The following is a 22,505-nucleotide window of genomic DNA, read 5'->3' as shown; positions in this document are numbered from 1 at the left end:
TCCTGCTAGTATAAGGCTTGTAGAATTTTTTGTACTGTTCAAAATTCTGCCTGGATACCGAACACCCTTCTTGTTGAGTTGTAGCGTCTCCCAACCTTGTAATGGCCGATATGATCTTGGTATTTTTCTGGCTGAAACACAGAACTTATCATTATATGAACACTATTGTCATTTTTAAGATGCAAGTAAAAGCTAAAAGATTAAATATCTTGTCAAAATAAAATATCCAATTTTAAATTTTATGCAGAACTAGGGTGGCCAAATTCACCTCACACATGCCCACACACTGTGGGGTGACTTTGGCCATCCCTAAATCTCACTAATAGTGTGTTTTATCATATTAACTTATTTTCATAGTGTTTATCCTTCTTACTGATTAATATAACCAAATCTTAACAAATCAATGAAAAATATTCTTTGTACTCACAGAAGTTTGAATATATACATTTCAGCAGAGAAAATAATGCAGTCAAGCAGCCATTTTAAGTTGAAGATATCTCCGCAGGAAATGTGTGCTGCTGCACCGCAATGTGTCTGTAAAATTGTGAAATCGTATAGAACCTAGAAATTATGTTTAAAAATGCAGAGATCATGTATTATTTACGCATTATTATCTTTATTTTTATTAATGGCTCAAAGTCAACCCGGGTGGCCAGAGTCACCCCAGCTTACGGTAGCCGAAATTGAGCAAAATATATTATATTGTGGGGAGTTTGAGGATTGTAGATAAAAGAAATCTGACATGTGTGCTGTTATTTTTTTAAGGTTGAAAATCCGAATTTTGAATGTGTTTTATTTTTCAGTGTTTTGAAGTGAGAAATTCGTTGAATATGTTAATAATACTTATCTTTTAGATTAGCAAAAAATTATATTTTCAGTATTTTTGCGACAAACACTATTAAATCTTTAAAAAATAAATTAATAATTTTCTTTTAGTGAGCCCATTATTGCTAATATACCATTAATAGTATATACTTTAAAGAATCGATACCAAAAAAGAAAAAAATCGATAAATAATTGCGCATTTTGCTAAATATACGATAACTTCTTTCAGCTATTTCTTGTTTATTCACCTATAGTGGCCCAACTGTGATAGAAGATGCAGAACTTGTTTTTAACACATATGACGCCTAGCATTCCCAAAACGGTCACCCATCTGGTACTGGCCAGCCTCGTTGTTGCTTAACTTTGGGGGTTATGTAGGCAACAAAAAGAATTAAACCCTTCACTTAATCGTCAAATCAAATGTTAAAAATACATGGCTAAGTATAGTTTTAGTCCCCTCCAGGCCTTCATACTTAATTTTAAACTATCATTAAATTTGTTTTTTTTATATTAATTTTGCTATGCAAATCTATAGAGTAATATAAAAAGCTGAAATTATTTGAAATTCAGGTACTTATATATTTTTGCATATTCTTATAGCAGATCATCCTAAATCTTATTAATATAATTATTTTATTAAAATCTTAAAAAAAAAAATATTTTAATGTTTAAGCGATCAAGACAAAAATGGTGGTGAATTGTGTGATGTTTTAAAATTTAAAATTCTATCAAAAATAGAAAAAATTTTCATATGATAAAATTCAGACTTTTATTTTTCTGGAAAAAAAGTTGCTCGAGAATAATGAATTTTAATAGATTTAAATTCGTTTAACAAAAAAAAAAAAACAACTTTGTTTTTCTTTCACTTTTTGGCCATGTCTACTTAGATTCATACTGTCGGTCGGAAAGAAGTTTGGTATCTGAGGTGGTAGACTAGTGCATGATTACGGACTCTAAGATTTTGGCGAAGAAAAGACTGATACTATTGGGCAATGGGTCAGTTCCTCCACCAAAACTCTTGAAAACTGGTACCACAGTAATTTTCCAGCAGTCAGGAAAACAAGATTTGGGAAGGCATTTGTTGAAGAATTTGGAAAGAACTGGGCAACCACATTAAAACATTTTTAAAATAGTATAGCATTGATGAGATCATGCCAACACGCCTTTGAGATGTCCAGGTGTTTTTTTATCACGAACATGAGAAGGGCTGATTCTAAACTGGAGTTAGAAGCGATCTGCCGGGAATGCAGGTTAGCCTTCTCAGTTGCCGTGCAAACAACCTCATGGTCGTTGGGTAGTGGAGGAATTGTTGATTGCCCATTATTTACTACACTGTTATAAATTTTCCAGAAATCGTGTTCCTAATTTCTTTTACTCTATGCGTTTATTAGTGATTTCGGTATGCCTTTTCTTGACTGCTTCTATTTCACTTTTATAGTTATTTCTAGCTTCTACATAGTTTTGCCTATTCGCATTGGGCTTGTATCGGATAAATCTGTAGAATGGCAGCTGCACAGAGGTAAATCATTGAAGAGAATGGGGTTTGCATAAAATTTTTGTGTGGGAACATGTGCGTCAATTGTTGCTTTGAGCCATTTACTAGCCTCTTTTGTACACTGCTCCACAGGAAGAGATACTACTTCATGGAGAATCTCTGATGTGATCTGATGGCTTGAAATACATTGTTACTTTTGAGTGATGGTTCTTCAACTTCGGGTTTGGAGTTTAGGGTGATGTCTACCAATATCACGATGTGAGAAGCATTCCCGAGTGGGTTCGGGACATTTGTCCGAAACAATGCACATTTGTCACTGAGATGTAAGAGGCTACTGTAAATTAAGGACCATACATACAGAGGCATCACGACTGAGAAAATATGCAGCGAGATATTTGTAACTGCTCATATTACATTTAAATTTTATCCGTGTTGGTACAGCCAAAGAAACAGAGAGCAGGGAGGAAATTTGAAAAGCTAACAGTTCAAGGAAAGAAAAAGAGTAGAAATCCTTCCAGCAGCTCAGGACTTTTACAGTGAAAGGGTTGGGATTTTGCTGATTGTCGAGTCGAACGGGAATAATTACGTCAAGGATACACTAGTGCAGCTAAGTTCATTGGAGCACATTCTATTAGAGTACTTCTAAAATAAGCACAGGGATGCAACATTGTGGCGATGAGACACAGGTTGAGGCTTGGTAAATAGTGAGCAACTTATTAGATTAGAGACTCTTTTTAGATCCTGTCTTAGGAGGAGGGGCTTGTGGTTGGTTCACCAACCGAGATGTGACAACAATACTTCATGCATGGGCGATTAGTTTATTCGTGTATTATAGTGTGTTTAATTAGGACAAGCATGTAGGTGTGTGTGTGCTTGTTTTGCCAGTGAGAAAGTGTTTAGTAGCTTCATGTGTGTGCTATTGCCGAGAGCCTCTGCAAAATGTGTTGTGTGCAGTTGATCTTTTCCGAATAACGGTCTGTGAAAGAAAAAAATAATAATGTAAGAAAAACACAGCGTTTGAGTAAGTGAATATTTCTTAGTTGAAAGAAACTGCTCATTTAAGCTTATTTTTAAAATCCAATCGAAGGTCGATATGTAAAACAACATTCACTGCCGCTGCTTTTTCTAATGGTGTAATACGTTTTTCTTTTTTCTTTTATTTTTTTGGAAAAGCTGATCTCTGCACGAAACAGCATCCAATGACGTATCTTACTACACCGCATTATGTATTTATATTTTTATTTTTATCCCTCTTTACATCTTTTTCTTTTTCTGACTTTCTTTTCTTTCTTTCTGTTTTTTTTACTTTCAGTCTTTTTTTTAATTCTATTTTTTCTTTTTCCCCTTTTTATTTTCTCTTTTTCTTTATCTTCCTTCCTCTCTTTTTTTCTGTTTTTTTTCTTAGGTTTTGTAACTTTTTTCCATACTTTTTCATTTTTTTTTCTTTAATACAATTATTCCACATATTTTTTACCAAATTGAAAGATGTTTCAAAAACTTTTTTTTTTTTTCAATTTTCAGGTTTCTTTTTGCTACTATACAAAGAATACCGAAAGTGTCACCCTCCTTCTCTTCTTTTTTGCGTGCATTCTTTTGAATAAAAAAAAAGATGTTGCATGTGTATTTACTGTCCAAATCGACATTTCTACTGAATTATGGAAGCTTCCAATCTTTGCTGATTCTTCTCCTGTTGTGTCTAGCTACGGCTGAGGAGACTAAACCGGGTAAAAAATCATACTGGTATTCACATGATTATCCAAATCCCCAGACAGAACCGGAGAGATGTGGTCGTTCTTCTGATAACCCGTCTTGGCTTTGCGATCCAGATAACTTCATTTCAGAAGAGAACGGTAAGTTTAGTTCACTTTATTTATCATTCGTTGATTTTGCTGGCTCGCTATCGCTTCGCAAAGTTCGCTTTCATTCATAAATTTGTAAATACGAAACATTTTTCTTGTTTATTCATATAAGTTTTTTTTTTTTTTTTGAGACATAGACGCATGACACAGGTAAGGAAGACATTTTTGTTTTGATAACATGAATGGGTTAGCCTAATTACTCTAGAACAAAAAAATAGATCCAATATCCGGAACATTTTCGTTCTGGTGTTTAAGGCAGGTGGTGTTTAATCAACACTTATGGGGAGCTATGATTTCATATTATTTTGTTTTTAAATCCCCGAAAAGTGTTTCATGGTGAACAACTGATGATGCCTGAAATAACATTAGAACTGTCGTGAATTCATGAAAGCAAGTGATTCATCGATTGCAGGAAATTGACTTACCAGCAAAATAATTTTCCAACAAATGACCAAAAAATTAATAGTTTTAAAAGTTGAAAGCTTCCAAGACATATATATATATATAGCTGAAACTGAGCAAAATATATTGTGGGAAGGGTAAGGATTGTAGATTAAAAAAAAAAAAAAAACTGCGCACGTATCAGATTTTAAGGTTGAAAATCTGAATTTGGAATGTTTTATTTCTTATTTTTTGTTTTTTGAACCAGTTAGAAGAATCTATCCCTGATGGTGAATCCAGACGGATTCGGACTTACAAATATGGCAATTACATCAGAAATGAAGACCGTTATTCGAAACTTAATTATATATATATAATTAGGTTGGTGCAAAAATATCGTTTTTTGACGTCCAAATATATATATATATATATATATATATATAATGTGTACATGATGATTCAGACGAGTGCCACTCCCTCGGACATTTAAAATCCATGAGCCCAAATGTCTGAGGGAGTATCTATACAAATATGATGTTAAAGAGTCTTAGCTTTGTACGGCAGCTAAGTCTCTCTCTCGGTTCAAAATGTTGAGATCCAGCAACAAGCAAGAGCAAGATAGCCAGCAACAAATTAAACTGCAGACCAGCTTAATGCGGGAACTGGTCTTCCGCTTTATGGTTTTTTAAATCAGAGATTTGCTTCTCCTAGAAAGGTTGCTTTCACCACGGCTTACGGGAGCCCTCTCTACCCCAATACACATATACACACACACAAATATACACGGTGCTAGTTGGCCGTTGACCCAGAAAAAGAGTTCATTCGCCCTTTGGAAGGTCTTGTTTTTAATCCTTCAGGGAGACTAGCCGCCCTCCTCACCAAACAAGTCTGGTGGGGGAACCAGTTTAGTCGCCGGTGACCCGAGCATGAGGCAGGTAGTACTGGGTTACATGGTACCAGTAGCATATGACATGACCTGACATACATATATATAAACATTATTTTTGCACCACCCTAATTATATATAACAAAGATACTGAAGAGTTCGACATAGGTGAGCAACTATAGTCCCCCCCCTTTGATTTGAAACCAACGGTACCGATGTTCTGACCTTTGTTCGGTAACACACGCAGAACTTGAATGTCTACTACAGTTTCCTCGAGTGTTTCAAGTGCTTCTGTACAAGGGTTCGTTAAGACAACCTCACATTATGATACTTCCCCTTAAAAGTAATCCTTTAAACATTTAAAATAACTTAATATTTGAAGCCCAAATAAGGTTTACACGATATGATTTATACAAGAAATAATGCACTTTCCCCAAGTGATGTTGCCTATAGTAATAGCATTAAATAAACCGGATTAAATAAATTAATGTTCCTAAATTCTTTACTAACACAACGTTTGAGAGATAAATGAGAACTATAATGGAATATTCGAATGTGTATCTCGTATATTGAGTGTGAGCTCGAGGAAGAGATCCATTGATATGTCAGAATTTCAACTGAAATAAAATGAAACACACACACACACATATATATATATATATATATATATATATATATATATATATATATATATGAAAAGGAATAAACCGTATTATGTGTTCATCAACGTTTCGTCTTTATTTCACCATATATATATATATATATATATATATATATATATACACACATACACAAACACACTTCAGAATAAAATTATCTAAAAATCAACTGGTATGGAAACCTGTGATTATAGGTCTTACAAAATATTATTGGCAGTAATATTCTATAAGGACAATCTCATCTAAATAAAAATTGCTCAATATACAAGATTGGGCAAATAAATCAAATTTTAGTCATTCAATAAAATTAAAAATTTATGACGTGAAATGTTTGAATTTCAAATCAAAAGATTTTTTATTATTCCATGTAAGACAAAGAATACATTTGATATATTATAACTCCTTATCCTATAGGATTTCGATTACTACCATCTCTTCAGAGGAGAAAATATTAGCATATAATTAGAATGGTTTACACCTTATTTGCTAAAGCCAATGAGACCTGGAAAAACAAAAGTTTTTTTAAGCATTTAAATACCATAGAGCAAGGGAAGTTAATGAAAAAGATATAGAACTTCACATCCAAATTGCATGGTAAAATCTGAAGTGAAGGTCTTTGGTAGCAGCGAGGATCCAATCTGTATTGTGAGTAATCCACATCACAGATTGGATTCCATTATTGCTACCAGATATATATATATATAATTAATAGAATTTTGTGTCTATTAATTCTGTTTTTGATCCTTTCCGAATAGCGGTCTTTACTTCTGATGTAATCGCCATATTTGTAATTCCGAATCCTGGATTCATCGTCAGGGATAGATTCTCCTAACTGGTTTTGAATAATTTATATAATGTTTTCTGATAACTTGTGTATATATTTCGTTTAGTAATTATTTGAATAACTTTACAAACGTTTCAGAATGTTACTACTGTCTGTAAAGTTAATTTTATTAGTAGTTTCTTCTTTTGTTTTAGTTTTTATTCTTATTATACTTAAAGTTTTCGTTTATTATTGGTCTGTTCGAATATAGATGTGTTGTCAACTAAAATCTTCCTAAATTGGGTCAAGGGATAGGAATGTTGATTAGTCAGGTGGTGAATATAGCAGTTTACGGAGCGATGCATGGTTAATCTCCCGATTAGCCATCAGTCAGTTCCTGCCAGAAGTGAAGATCGTTATTCAAAAGTTGGAAAGGATTAAAAACAGAATTAATAGACAAAGAACGTCTATTTTATTTAATGAAATATGTATAAGAGAAAAAAATGTGTGTGTTTTAGGTTCAGAAATGCCGCGTAATATATTACGCAGCATTTTTGATCAAAAATGCTGCGTAATATATATTACGCAGCATTTTTTTTTGTCCTAAAACACTTTGATGTTGGGAGAATACTAATTTTAAAAATACAAATTGTTAAAAGTTCAATAAACGTGCAAACAAAAAAAAAAAGGGTTTTTTTTTAGTTCTTTAAAGTTTCTGTTGCCTACTGGAGGGAGGTATATATATATATATATGAGTTTCTAGTTTAAAAAAAAATGTATCAAGTCAGTAAGCTTGCTGAAATTTTTAAAGAACATATGGTTTCTGTTGATTATTTTGCATGTATTTTGAGGCGAAGTGTACAGTATTTTCAGCTTAACATATCCCAAATGTGCATATTTTTTATTTATTTATTAAAGACTTTTTCTTTTCTTTTTTAACTACCCAAGTTTTAAAACAAACATTTAGAAGGAAATGTAATAATTAGATTAATTCATTATACAAGACAAAGTGGTTTATCTTGTAACATATGCAAACTTACTTTTAAAGGATATTTTAATATATATATATATATATATATATATATATATATATATATATATACTAGACTACCCGTGACCCGTTGGGTCAGTATGTTATATTAGCTATGGAATTAATGTATGAGCGTGACACTTGTGACGTAAAGAGAATCGTTTTTTGTGACATAACAGAAACATTTCTATGAAAGTATATTAAAATGAAAAAAGAATATAGATAGATTTCTATGAGTCGTTCTGTTTATAATTGTTTGATTTTGGAAAAAAAACTTACAGCCATTGATTTATAAGTGGTTTGCCATACTTATAGGTAAATGCACACTGAACAGATATCATAATACTTAAAGTTAAATTAAAATTTTGATATCTTTTGATTTAAACGCGAAAAAAAAAAACAATTGGGATGCTGAAAACGTATACAGTAAAACAATACGTTTTATTGTCGCATTGATTATTTATTTGTAACGCAAATTAAAAAACATTTTCGGGGTTATTTATTTATATTGGTAGTGTAGAAGAAAATGTATGAATGTTTTTTTTAAGAAAAGTTTATTAAAACTGGAGAATAAATTTTAAAAAATGAAGGCTGTCAGTAAATCGTCGTTGTAAAATGCTATTATGGTTGTCAACGGGTTAAAGTAGATTTATTTGTAAGAAAATTGCGTTAAAATAAGTAAAACGTAATACGGAAATGAACAATGGAAAAAAAATGCAGAAAGTATTAACAATTGTTTATTTGGATAATTTAAACGCGACCCCCCCCTAACAATTTGGACGCTGAAAACGTACACAGTAAAACAATACGTTTTATTGTCGTGTTGATTATTTATGTACTCATGCGCAACCGGAAGTCGTAAACCAGATGTTGGGTTACAACACCGTTACAACGTCATTAGAGTTTTATAATTATTTATATATATATATATGTCACCCCCTTCAGCCGGTCGGTTGAGACGATCGTCGACCTCAGAACTCTTCCACTCCAATTACGGCAGCCTGAAAACGACCCGACTCTGGCGGTTTGCAGCTCACTATTTTCGTCCTTCCAGTGACCACTGCCGGTGATAATTCTTAGCCGTTTTAATGTTGCTGGTATTGGGTAGTGACAGAATTATCAGTTGATCGTCTAAATTTTATACTCCGGACCTGTCGTTGTGTACTCACTTACCGGCAAACATCGCCGATAAGAGAGCCGTGGATTTTAGTGTGGTGAAAAAGGAAATAAAAACGATTCCACACACGAATAAACAATTAATCTGGGTTTATTCACAATAATAATGGTCTAATAATATTTCAGAGTTTGAAGGAAGTTGGCTGTAGCTATTTTAAAACGGTAGCTTGTGACTCGAGTTCAGATAAGTTTTTCGGCCATTGGAGATACGTGTTTTAAGTCAAAAGCCCTCTTTGCCCGACTTTAACACCATCTGAATTCGCCAAAATCGAATTCTCTCTTCTCCTTCTCTTCTCCTTTTTTCTTTTTACTGTGTTCGAGGAATATATACATATCCATCAATGCCCTTTAAACATCACGAGTTTGTATATGTTTACAACAAGAAAACTTGCCTGTCATCAGCTTTCAAACCTTGTTTTCTAAAATAAACAACCGCCTGTCATTTCATCTCGAATTCTGTGTTTCAAAATAAAAAGCCAACTCACTCCAAACTCTGACCGTTACAACAATAAGTATCTCTTGACATACTTTTTCCTTTGTCTGTTCTAACCACAGTCATTTGATCGTCCTATTTTTTCGTTCTTTTGGCTCTTTCTCTACAACGGCATATCAACCCCATAACTTGGTTACATATATATATATATATATATATATATATATAGTGAAACCCAGGGATATGGCATTAAAAATTAGTAACAAGATAAAAGACACTATATATTACACATGTATATAATCAAATAAAATTAGAAATAACACCGTAAGACGGAACAAATACCAAAACTAGAGACTGGAAAAATATCGTATTTCACATCGTAACCTGAAAAAAAATGTATCCTAGAGCCACTGTTATATATATATATAGTCATCCACATACAGTACTGTTTCGCTGGTGCATATATATATATATATATATAAAGCTGAATGTGTGTGCATCTGGTCACGAATAGGCTCCTATATGGTTGACTATTTTAAAAAACTGATTACATATAATGATAGAATATTATCGAGGCACAGGAATGGGTATGTTTGATCTGGCAGAACGGTGGTTCATTAAAGTTGTGGGGTCTGCGTTCGCGCGTGGTCCACAAAGTATGGAAATCAAAAATTAAAAAAAGTGTTGCAAGTGTTTTTGATATAGATGTACATAAGAATACTTTGATAAGTATGTTTTAATTTAAATAGGGATGGTATAATAAAATTGTGGGGTCTGCATTCGCGCCTGATCTCCATAGAATGAAAATAGACACAAACTTTAATAAAGACTTTTCATATCTGTTTGCGTAAGTATACTTTGATAATTATGTTTCAGTTTGAAGAAATATGGTATAATTAAATTGTAGGGTGTTCGTTCGCGCCTGACCTCCATAGAATGGAAATATGTCACAAAGTTTAACAAGGTTGTTCAATATAGATCCACAGAATATTGTGATAAGTGTTTCGGTATGAACAGGTATGGTATAATAAATTATTGGGTTTATCTATTTTATTTTTACTTTCATCATATTTTGCTTTGGTTTTGATACCCCCAAATTCGAAGCTATCTCTTTACAACCCTTCCTTTTCATAACTTATTATACTTTAATAAATCCACTTTCTGTAGGCTGTTTTTGAACCCAGTCAACGACGGGTACTTTTGCTAGTATATATATATATATATATATATATATATATATATATATAACATTTTTTCTGAATATTTTATAATTATCTTATTTTCTCTTTTTTTTTCGCTCCACAAGTTTTTTTTTAATCCCGCTCTTTAAACCTAGAACTATATCAACGTTTCTGTTATAATTAGATTAACGCACTATCCAAACAAGTGTCCCATGTGCATTTTAACGAGATACACTGGGGTTCTTTTACTTTTAAAAGCTATTTTAATGGCCACTACTACAATTAACTTTTTTATGGAACATTTGATGTAATTGTTTCAGCTTATTTCAATGCAGTATGTTGTACGTTTGCCAAGAAAAATGAATGACTCAAGAAATGAATACAAGGAATGCGGTTGTTTATTTTTAGGACGGTTTTCATGTATAAAAGTATATAATTTGATTTCATCTATAGAAGCGTCTTGTTATTCTTTAAATAGTTCAATTTTATGACATGGTAAATGAAATAGTCATAAATCCTTAAACCATAACAAACAGGTATTTTTTGTACGCGAGTTGGTTTGCTTGAATTGTGTCTTTATACCGATAATTCATAGAAAGCTGTAACAATACAGAAATATATTGGCCTGTAAACAGTGTTGAGACAATTAGTCGGACTCGGGAAGTGGTAAAATCAGAATATTTTAAGGCATCAGAATCTAAAAAGATTGAACTGAGCTTCCGATTCCGTAAACGATTCTTTTTCTTTTTTTTTTAACTTAATTTTCTATTTTCTTATGAAAATCGCTCCAGACAAAGCGTAAAGCTACTTGATGTAAGAAGTTAACAAAAGATAATTATCACAAAGACAGGAGATGCCTATTGATCTTAGTCTTGGTTAAGGTTATGGGTAGAAAGAAAAACAGTCTTCTAGTACTAACAATAAAGTGATGAATATTTAATGATTTTAAACCACCAGTAAAACTAAAATATATAGATCATATTAACAAATTTAAATAAAAATTGCACCGGCAAAATTTCTGTAAAAGTGGAACAAAGAGGAAAAAAAATGGCACAACAAAAAAAAAATGTATATGTAAATCTTGCAATGAGTTTATCAAAATCTTAGATACAACACATAAATGGAAAATATTAAGAAGATTGTCAAATAAAATTCACCCTAAATATAATAATTTGCAACGCTCTAAATAAACTAAAAATTCCAACGATACAAACATCACAAACTGCAAAACAAATATTAAAACAAAACATTTGTGAAAAAATCCTCACATCTAATGAAGGTATATATATTGTCCTATTCAATCATATTCATCAGATATATGTTGGTGAAACTAAACTGGAAAAAACGAAAACATTTGGTGAACATAAAAAATATAAAAAATAATACATTATTCTTTCATGCATTAAAACATAATCATTCTTTTAATTCTCAACAAGCAAAGTTCATTAAATCCATTTTAAATACATTTCGGTGAAGATTACGTGAATCAGCACTCCTTATAAACTCTAACCCAATTAAACAACGTAACTGGTTCTACTGTTAAAAATTTTCTTGCTTTATTTCTAACACCTTTTTCTTTTTATAGAAAAGACCAATCTTTTGTAGCAGAACAACCTTGGGTTTTTGGACAAAGGCAATTAAAAATCAACACGTTATTGCATCCAAAAACAAATTATATTCAATTATAATTACAAATACAATAAAGGGTAATAATCATGTCAGTTTGAAGTTTGGTAATTTCCAAAACGGTTGTTCTGGAGATATTCTTTTTGTTGAAGAAAATTAGAAGTGTTTTCATTTCTTTTGAGCTCTTCACGTCCTTTCAGTAAATTCTTTTTTTTCAAGTTTTTTTTGTATTTCTATATAAACTATATTCAAGTAATAGTGACTAATTTGTATAAAGCCACTTATGCAAATTGCCTTAAAAAGTCTTGTTAAGAATATTTCCAACACTACAACCGACCTCCTTTAATCAGTAAAATTATACTAACAGAATACAATTTGAATGTAGATCCTGGCTTATAATTAACACTACATTTTCAGCAAAACTTCATACATAACATCAATAAAAAGATATTGATTTCATAAACATATCAGACCTTTTGAATTCCAGCAGAAATAATTCGTTCAAAAATATTATTTTCGCGTCATAATCGCACCACATTTTTGAATTCTAACTTTTTTCGTTTGGAGACCTCTCCGAAAAAAACATGTAATATATAATTTGAATAAAACAACATACGCATCTAGTGCGCTTGAAAGCCAAATCACAAAGTAATATATTTCGGAGCTACACTCCATCCTCAGTATGTTTGCTTTTTTTTCTTTTTCTTCTTTCTTGCCATCTTGTAAAGTTGGGGAAAGAAAAGTCTCCGCACTCTTCCAACATTTCAAAATACAACCACTGAGATACAACGTGCGGCTCTTTACAAACAGCCTTTTCTTTATCCAATTTTACAATATGGCAAGAAAGAAAAAAGAAAGAAAGCAAATAACATACTGAGGATAGTGTAGCTCCGAAATATGTTATAAATTTCAAACAAGTAAAATATTTGTTTATTTTCCTAATATTGCTTTATGATTTGGCTTTCAAGCGCACTAGATGCGTATTTTATTTTATACGTTTTAACGTATTTTATTAAAATACATTCTTATTAATGTTCCTGCACAAATTTTTATAATAACCTAGTAAAAAAAATGAAAGAATCTTAATCAAAGGTCATGACAACGCAATTTTTATACGATTTTATGTTAATTTTTTATATTTTACTCAAAAATAATTAAAATTTATTTTTTAATATATTAATATTTTTAAAAATACTGCGATATAGCAAAGATTTATAATAAAATTAGATGTCTGATTTGGAAATAACAATGATGTTTAAAAAAAAAACGGGAAGGTAATAGCTAGCTCTCTCTCTCTCTCTCTCTCTCACTCACTCACTCACTCACTCACTCACTCACTCACACACACATTCTAGAATAAATCTAGTATTAACCATGTCATCTTCTTGGAGGATTTTCTAACGTCATTCTGTTTTCTATAAATCCTGAAAGCTATAGAATAATACTATTTTAACCTCCAAACTGGCTATGTTTGTAAAAAGAAATAGAGGACAAATGTGTCTGGTTTGGGCCATCCCTGATCTAAATTATCTTAACAATTAAATTACCACAATGAGGAACCTGATGGCAATTTCAACAATCTAGACCCTCGTTGAGAATCTATAAAGTGTCACAGAAAGAGCAGGTCTTGTCTCTGATATAGAAATGATATATTACGGTTACATTAAAAGGGTTAGCCCCCAAAATGGGTGCCAAATTTTAGCGATTAGTTATGTCTATTGGCCAGAAAACAAAATATTTGCAGAAAAAAAAAAGAAATCTGCAAAAATGAGACAAGACAAAAATAAATGTGTTATTTTACCCTCTCACAGTTTTGAAAGTCAGACAGAACTAGTAACTAAACTTTAGCCACTATTCCGAAAGTTAGTCGATTCAAAATATTATACCGGTTAGATAGTAGCGGAAAAGTAAACTTTCCAAAAAGAAAAAAAGAAAAAAAAGGGCAATCTCTAGATCAGATAACAATTGAAATGAATAAAAATAGAATCTGAATAAGGTTTGTGTTACTCGTATTTTTATCAATATTTTGAAAAGGTCAGGTTGTGCCAAGTGCAGAAACTTGAGTGGTTAAACGATTATAAGAGATACAAGTCCATCTTACACCTGCGAATTACCCGTTTCATGACTCAGAGGAAGAAACGCTGAACAAACAGCAAGTTCTAAATTTAAACTTTATGGAAGAGGCTATTTTGATGATGAACGACACCCGGGTGTCTGTCTGTCTACAACATCATATTTTAAAATATTTTATCACCTTATGAAGGGTGAGAATGATAATTAAATAAAGATAAGATTTAGTAACAATTAGCTGTCTCTGTCCGGCGTTGCCCGGTAATTTTTTTTTCTTTTTCTAAACTATACAGTTTTTTCAACATTTTTCAATAGTTTTTTATTTTTTTATTTGAAGATATAAAGAATTTAAAGCATAAACCATTTGGATTAGCAGTAAATAACCATATGTCATAATGATGTTAGATCACCGAAGTTCTGGTTAACACTAAATGGGTGACCAGTATTGCATCTAGAAGCGCTCTCTTTTTATTCCGGCATTACTTCCAATCTTTACGGACTTCTCCTTGCCACTGGACTCAAACAATGCTAATTCAGGAGAAATGTGGGTTGAGGAATTGCGCAAATATCAATCCGCAATAGGCTCCCTGTGCAGGTACCATTGCAGAGGGTGTATCCATTGTAAAATTTATACTCCGTAAAAAGTGAATCGTATTTTTGGTATTTCACACGCCTACGTACATGCATAAACATTTGCTATTATATTTTATAATTGTGATTTAAAAAAAAAAACAACAAAAAAAATCTTATAAAACAGCTTTGATGTATGATTATTACTCGTATTTTCTATTAATTTCAATATTATGTGACTATTAGTTTAAGAGTTTATCGGTTACATATTTACGCACACCCATACATCTACTGTCTTATTCATATACATATTTACGGAACTTGAAATAACAAAGTGAAAATGGCAAAATTCAAGTCATGCAAAATAATTATCAGGGCTGAAATAGATTTTAATCGGAAAGCTAAGAAATGTAAGTATTAACCGAAAATACTCGGCGCAAGAAGCGTAAGCGACATAATTAATAGAAACGATAAGAAAATTGTTCAGTTAAATCTAAATAATTCGCTGGTCTTTAACCAATTCGTTTCTATGGCTATTTGGAAAAGCAAGGTGTCGCTTACGATTTAGAAAAATGAGCGTTAATGCGTATGAAAATAAAACGAATAATTAATATACATTTTTGGGGAAACGTTTCTTGGAATTGTCTCTCTGTGTAAATATTCTATCAAACTACAAATATGAGTCGCTCACATTCATACTGAAGAAATAAGGACGCTAATATATTTTTTTTATGGAAGTCACTCCAGACAAGGCACGAAGTCATTTAATATAAGGAGCTAAAACGAAAATACCACTTCAAGGTCAAAAATTATAACCAACTATAAGTATTATACGGATAGATTCCGACCCGGAAAACGCAACTTCTTCTCTCTTTGTAAGAAACATCGATCATGGAATGTTAGGACTAATGGAAAAAAAAAAAAAAAAAAAAAAGAGCTACGAAGCCGCCGAAAGGATCCACTTCTCTTTTTTTAATTGTTTACTACGTCGGACAAATTGTAAAATGAAAGAAACGTAGACAGACATGTACAATTGTAATGACGATGTAATATGTTTTTTTTTTTTTTTTTGTTTTTTTTACAAAGACATCACCACATTATCAAGGCCCAGAGGCCACTCAAGGATAAGGGTTAAAGAGTGTACAGTAGAAGTTGGTCAATATAGTAATCATTAGTAATGAAAATTTGGTAAATTTAATAACTTATATGGAACGGCTCATCAAGAACTTATTTATTTTAGACTTGAACAAAACCATATTGTAGTCAGCCGGAAAGCAGGAAAACGGAAGACAATTCCACAGGCGTGCAGTTCTAAGAAAGAAGCTTTGTTCATGGAATCTACGTTTAGGTTTAGGCACAGATAAAGAGTGGGGGAAATTATTGATAGTGTTTACAGCTAGACGAGTGTTTCTTGTGAAAGTTTGGCGAGGGGGGACCATAGATTGAAGCTCAGTTGAACACTTTCCATGAAAATAACGATACATTAGAGACAAACTCGCAACATCTCTTCTGTGAGATAGAGGTTGCAAGGAGGAGAAAAGGACATCTCCTACGAGGCTACGAAGTCTATTTTGAACTCTATCAAGGCAGGACAAGTCCTTTCTAGCAGCTCCTGCCCAGATGTGGCAACAGTATTCCATCCTTGGACGTACCTGGCTCTTATATAGATAGAGAATAGCATCAGCAGTGAGATATCTACTGGATCGATAGAAAGATCCCACCATTTTTCCAGCGGCCTTGGCAACAGATTTGATATACGTGTTCCATTTAAGATCAGGAGTAATGGTCAAGCCCAGAAGCTTGTCAAAACTTGAGGCCTCCTGAAGACGAGAGCCATTCATTTCAATTGATGACAAATGTGGATTAGAATGTTGATGATGTAAAGAGAGAAGCTTGGTTTTAGATGCATTAAAAGTAACCAGCCACTCCTTTCCCCATTGTACTACGTGCTCAAGATCAGAGGAGAGAGAATTGGAGAGAACATGCTCGTTTACTGTCTTAGATGTGGTACCATAAATGGTAGTGTCGTCAGCATAAATGTCTACAAATGATGTAAGGATATGATTTGGAAGATCATTAATGTAGATCAGGAAAAGAGTTGGGCCCAGGATGGATCCCTGAGGGACACCGGCATTAATACTGTGAGCTTCTGATTTTTGCCCCTCAACTACTACTCTTATAAACCTATCAGAAAGAAATGATTTAATAATTGAGAAGACTTTTCCAGCTATACCATAGCTAGCGATCTTATGAAGTAAACCTTTATGCCATACCCTATCAAAGGCTTTAGATATGTCAAGAGCAATTGCCCTAGAAAGATTGCCACCGTCGAGAGATTTGCTAATCCTATGCGATATAACTGTAAGGACATCTGCTGTAGATCTAGCAGAACGGAAACCATATTGAGTGTCACTAAGAAGGTTATTTTTGTTGAGATGGTTGATTACTTCTGTATTTAATACAGATTCTAGCAACTTACTCATGACGCACAGGAGACTTATTGGCCTGTACTGAGAGGGGGATGAGCGATCACCTGAGTTCTTAAATACAGGGCATACTGATGAGATTTTCCAGGGAGATGGGAAACTATTCTCCTTAAGACAACGTTTAAACAGTTTTGTAAGTATGGGCGCTAGTTCAGGTTGAAGTTTTTTGAGTACTATGATTGGAATACCATCAGGGCCAGTTGCTTTACTGGAATCAAGGTTTTTGATTAGCTTGGCAACATCACGTACAGATATACGTATATCACATAGCGTGTTTTCTGATACAAGAGGAAATATTGGGGGTTGGCGGTCTTGGTCGCAAAGGGTAGAATTAGCTGCAAAGTTCTTGACAAAGAGTTTGGCTTTGTCTGATGCTGACGAGATTACCTCAGGTCCATTGATAATAGTTGGGATGGAGCACACGTTTCTGTTCAGGATTCTGTTTGCTATTTGCCAAAACTGGTGGGAACCAAGCCGCTGCTCAGCTACTTTGGACTTAACAGATTGAGCATACAACTCTCTTGCGTTCCTTATTACTTTCTTACAATGGTTGCTGGCAGTCCTGAAAACGGCTTTAGTTTCCATACATCTATTACGTTTGAAGCAGTGGAAAAAGTGATTTCTGTGCGCAATGGCAGCAGCACATTCTGGAGAGAACCATGGCTGGCTGTTAGGTTTTTGCTGAAACTTTTTAGAGGGTATGAAATGGTCAATACCTACAATTAACCATTCAGTTAGGTCTAATACTATAGAGGACACATCCTTTTTAAACATGGAATGCAGAGGTAGATCAGATATAAATGTACGGAAGCTATCCCAGTCAGCCTTAGTGTATCGATACACTGTACGATGAAGAGGTACGTCTGGGGACTTATTACATTTCATTTTTATCTTAATTGATACAACAGAGTGGTCGGAAGATCCAAGAGGCGACAGAACAGAAACTGAACATAGTTCAGGGCAAGTTGTGAGAAAAAGGTCTAGTAGGCTCGCATACTGGCCGTCATTATCGGGCACACGGGTAGGTTCCTGAACAATCTGAGTGAGGTCATAGGCAATGGAGAAATCATGACAGAACCTCCCCTCATCATCGGTCTTGTTTGAGTGGGTCAACCATTCGACGTTGTGAACATTGAAGTCTCCACATACGTGAATGTTAGCTGAAGGATAAGTAGAAAGGACTTGGTCAATTTTCTCAGATATGCTTTGAAAGATAGTAACTCCGCTGTTGTGGGGGCGATAGAGAGTAAATATAAATGCAGTAGTGTGAGCTAAAGCAACCCGGAAGCACATATAGGGTAAGTTAGGATCTTCCCTGGAGATGTCCCTCCCACATGGAAAGCTATCTTTAATATAGGCACATATTCCATGCCCATGGCGATCTTGGGGGTCAGATTTAGAAGTTAAGTTAGAGTATCCTGTAATTGCAAACTCATCTAGGGAAATAGCCTGTCCAATGCCAGTTTCACTTAAAAATAAAAGGTCTGGTTTAGTCTCCTGTAATTGGGTTTCAACCTCTGGAAGGTTAGAACGTAGACCCCTGATGTTGGAGAAGGAGACATGGTAGTAGGGGTCTACGTTGGAAGTTGGAGAACCGGGTTTAATCGTGTATTTTTTCTTGAAACTTGTCATGATGAAATTTTGGAATTTGTGGACTAGGTCGACAGATTTACTTAGAGCAGGACAGAGAGGGGAAACTAAGAGAGAAAAAGAAACGAAGAATTTTTTTTTTTGTACCACATGATAAGGTAAAGCCGTAACAATTACCCACTAGTATGGCATCGAGAGGCCCCACCAGAAGCTACTGCATGGTCCAGATTCCATTCACCAAATGGCAATACAGCAGCCCCAGTACTTTGCACCTGCTGATAGGACAGCCTCCTTAGTGGTTAATCCAAGGTTCGGGTCCCTGACTATCAGGCGGATAACGTCAGCCCAGACAAAACGTTTACCTCCAGCACCCTTACTAGTGACATGGCTACAAGGATAGACATAGAAACAGAAAATTTCCACCAACTCTGCCAACTGTTCACGCAAAAATACTGCCAACCTAGAAAACAGCTTTTTCTTCTCCCTTTGTCAGAAAAATCACTCATTTAAAAAATGAGGACTGAGGGACAAATAAGAAGAAGCGAGAGTAACAGGAGCTGCCGATAACGCATCCACAATGCGTTTTCTACTCTCCATTAAAAAAAAAAAAAAAAAAAAAAACTATTAAGTATTGTACTTAATAAAAGTCCAACGGACGTGTTTAAGGGAAAGTATGGTGATAGATTCCCCTCTCACGAACTAAAAATGAGTACAATTAGGTAATCTATTTTTGCAATCAACTCGGTAGATAAATAAACATTTATGGACGAGGAAAAAAAAAAAAAAAAAAAAAAAAAAAAAAAGAAAAAAGCTAGCATTTAATACAACAGAAATACATAAGTTAAATACTGAAATAAAATGTAGTTATTAATATTTGAATCTTAAAATAAAAAGTGCGAATTAGTAGAGAAAATCACTTATCACAACAACGCATTCCGTCTCCAATCTAGTGAAGAATTTAACTTTTAATAGCGTTCAGAAGATTTTTTTTTTTTTAAATTAACCGTTAAGAGAAAGCGTGATTTTATTCTGAACTTTAACTAATCACGTTTTAAGCAACTTATGATATAAAACAAAATCGGATGGGGGGGGGGTTCTTCCGAAGTTAGTTGGTGACGTTATAAGTAATTGCGAGATAAGATACGAGCCAGAAATTAGGGGTGGGGGACTGAAAATGATAATATAATGGATTGATTATACAATATTTAAGATCAACTTGGTAGATAAACATTTATGGACGAGAAAAAAAAAAAAAAAAAAAAAGAAAAAAGCTAGCATTTAATACAACAGAAATACATAAGTTAAATACTGAAATAAAATGTAGTTATTAATATTTGAATCTTAAAATAAAAAGTGCGAATTAGTAGAGAAAATCACTTATCACAACAACGCATTCCGTCTCCAATCTAGTGAAGAATTTAACTTTTAATAGCGTTCAGAAGATTTTTTTTTTTTTAAATTAACCGTTAAGAGAAAGCGTAAATAATAATAATAAGAAGAAAAGGTAAATAATCTGTATTAATTGTTTACGGAATAGAAGTGACAAGCCAGTGGAATTTAAACGATTCAATGAAGTCGATCAGATTTTGGAAGACCTACATAGCATTGATAAATTATATTTGATTCTAGCTAGCCTAATAGTCTTTTCCCTTTCAACATGTTCTTTGCAATAAAATAATTTTGCTTTAATTTTTGCAAACAAATCGATACTTCGATTAGGAAGATTGTTAGAATGGAGTCATATTCGATTTATAATTCAAATAACACCACTCGCTTACGTAGTTAATAAGCAGACACGTCTAGACGGCTATACATGTGTATGTATACGGCATAATCACGTTGACTTACCGGTTCTCGTCAGATAACCAAAGTTAAGCAACGTTGAACCTGGCTAGTATCAGATACGTGACCATCTGGAAGTTCTAGGCGCTGTATGTTCTCTCCGCTTATCTCGACATTGTTTCTAGTGGTCCTAAACCTTCACTTGCCATTGGTATTTAACAACGCCGACTCAGGAGAGGTGTGGTTGGTGATTGCGCAGCTCTTGCCACAAAAATTCCACGCACAGTGGATATCCATAGTCTGTTAGGACAGAAGGAAGCTACCACGTGTACTATTTAAGATAAATAATATTTGTAAAAAAAAAAAAAAAATATCGATATTAGTCTATTTATTTATGGAAAATATAATTGTTTATCTTCAACAGGGTATGGATAGAGTAATATAGACATTTCTATTAGATACGTTTAAATAAAAAAAAAAACAACGCATTATTGTGAAAATAAACAGATTTATTTTTGTTTGAAATTTATGGATATATTTCGAAGTTACACTTCATCCTCAGTATTTCTTTCTTTTTTATGTTGTTGGGGCAGAGAATCAGTAAGTAGAAGTCCGTTTGTTGTTTTTCACGGTAGTATTTTCAAATATCGGAACGGTGCATTGGTCACACGGTATTTACGTTAGGGTGTGTTTTTGGCTTCAAACGTATCTAATACGTATTTTATTTTATTCAAAGTCAATCAACGCTTCTATCAAGGAACAAGCATCCGTAACATAGGCATTTCTATTTATTAAGTTTCTCAACATAGGCATTTCTGTTAAGATTCTCAACAGTTTGGAAGTTATTGGAATTAACACCTTACTTCAAGTAATAAAGCAAGAAAATTATTTTAGTAATATTAAAATTTCCTTTTTCGGGTTTATTATATAAAAATGTTTTCTAACATAAAATTGTTATTGTATTTTTTTTTTAGTTAAATGATTGGTGCTTGTGCACTTTTGCCACCGCGCTATTTTTAAATAGTTTTTTTTTTTTCAGGTTAAATGCAAGCTTCACATTTTTTTTTTTTTTGGTTTGTTTGTCTATTATTATTAAGTTGTTAGGTAGAAGCACAGAATAGTTGCAAAACAACCTCCTCTCCCCATGTTAAGAATGGTTTTCAAAATGCTATTTCAGCACGGTGGAAAAAGTGCACAAGTACCAAATGTTTTGTCTACTGTTTGTACAGTGCTAAAACAAATCAACTTTTCTTTTCCATTCTACGAACACGTACTGCTTCATTATGAAAAGGTAACTGTCTTGCCTCTGATGAATACGTCACCAGTATATATGAACCTTGCACAATATAATGTTATATATATATATATATATATATATGTTTCGTGGTTAAATTTTAAATTCTGAAAAACAACACATAGAGACATATATTCGATTGAAGAATTTATTGTTTGACATATAATTTTCCATATAATTATCCACAACCACTCAAAAAGCTATTTTCAATAATTGTGCTGAAAAGCAAAATTAGCGTCCATTCGCAGCTGAACATTTTGCTAACTGCATTTCATTTCCTCTGATGATATAAGCCATTGTTGAAAATCCATGGATAAAGGAAATTAAAATAACCCCTTCTATCTATTCCTTTTGTCAAACAATAAATTCTTAAATCGAATATATGTCTCTATATGTTTT

At 33.2% G+C, this 22,505-nt stretch overlaps 1 protein-coding gene across 3 annotated transcripts in view; it reads left to right on the top strand.

Annotated features, from left to right (window-relative positions):
• LOC145239830 (uncharacterized) overlaps positions 1 to 22,505 on the top strand; it is a 110,441-nt gene that overhangs the window by 68,379 nt on the left and 19,557 nt on the right. For all 3 annotated transcript variants that reach the window (XM_080103368.1, XM_080103369.1, XM_080103367.1), the window contains exon 2: positions 3,842 to 4,170. In XM_080103368.1, coding sequence (XP_079959494.1) covers positions 3,930 to 4,170 — 241 coding nt within the window. In that variant the 5' untranslated portion in view covers positions 3,842 to 3,929. The remainder of the gene's footprint in view (positions 1 to 3,841; positions 4,171 to 22,505) is intronic.

Source organism: Euprymna scolopes, chromosome 19 (genome assembly GCF_053919585.1).
Source record: "Euprymna scolopes isolate OS-2025 chromosome 19, ASM5391958v1, whole genome shotgun sequence".
NCBI classification, from domain to species: domain Eukaryota; kingdom Metazoa; phylum Mollusca; class Cephalopoda; order Sepiida; family Sepiolidae; genus Euprymna; species Euprymna scolopes.
Note: the sequence above shows the minus strand (reverse complement) of the source record. Positions and strands in the feature narration are given on the sequence as shown.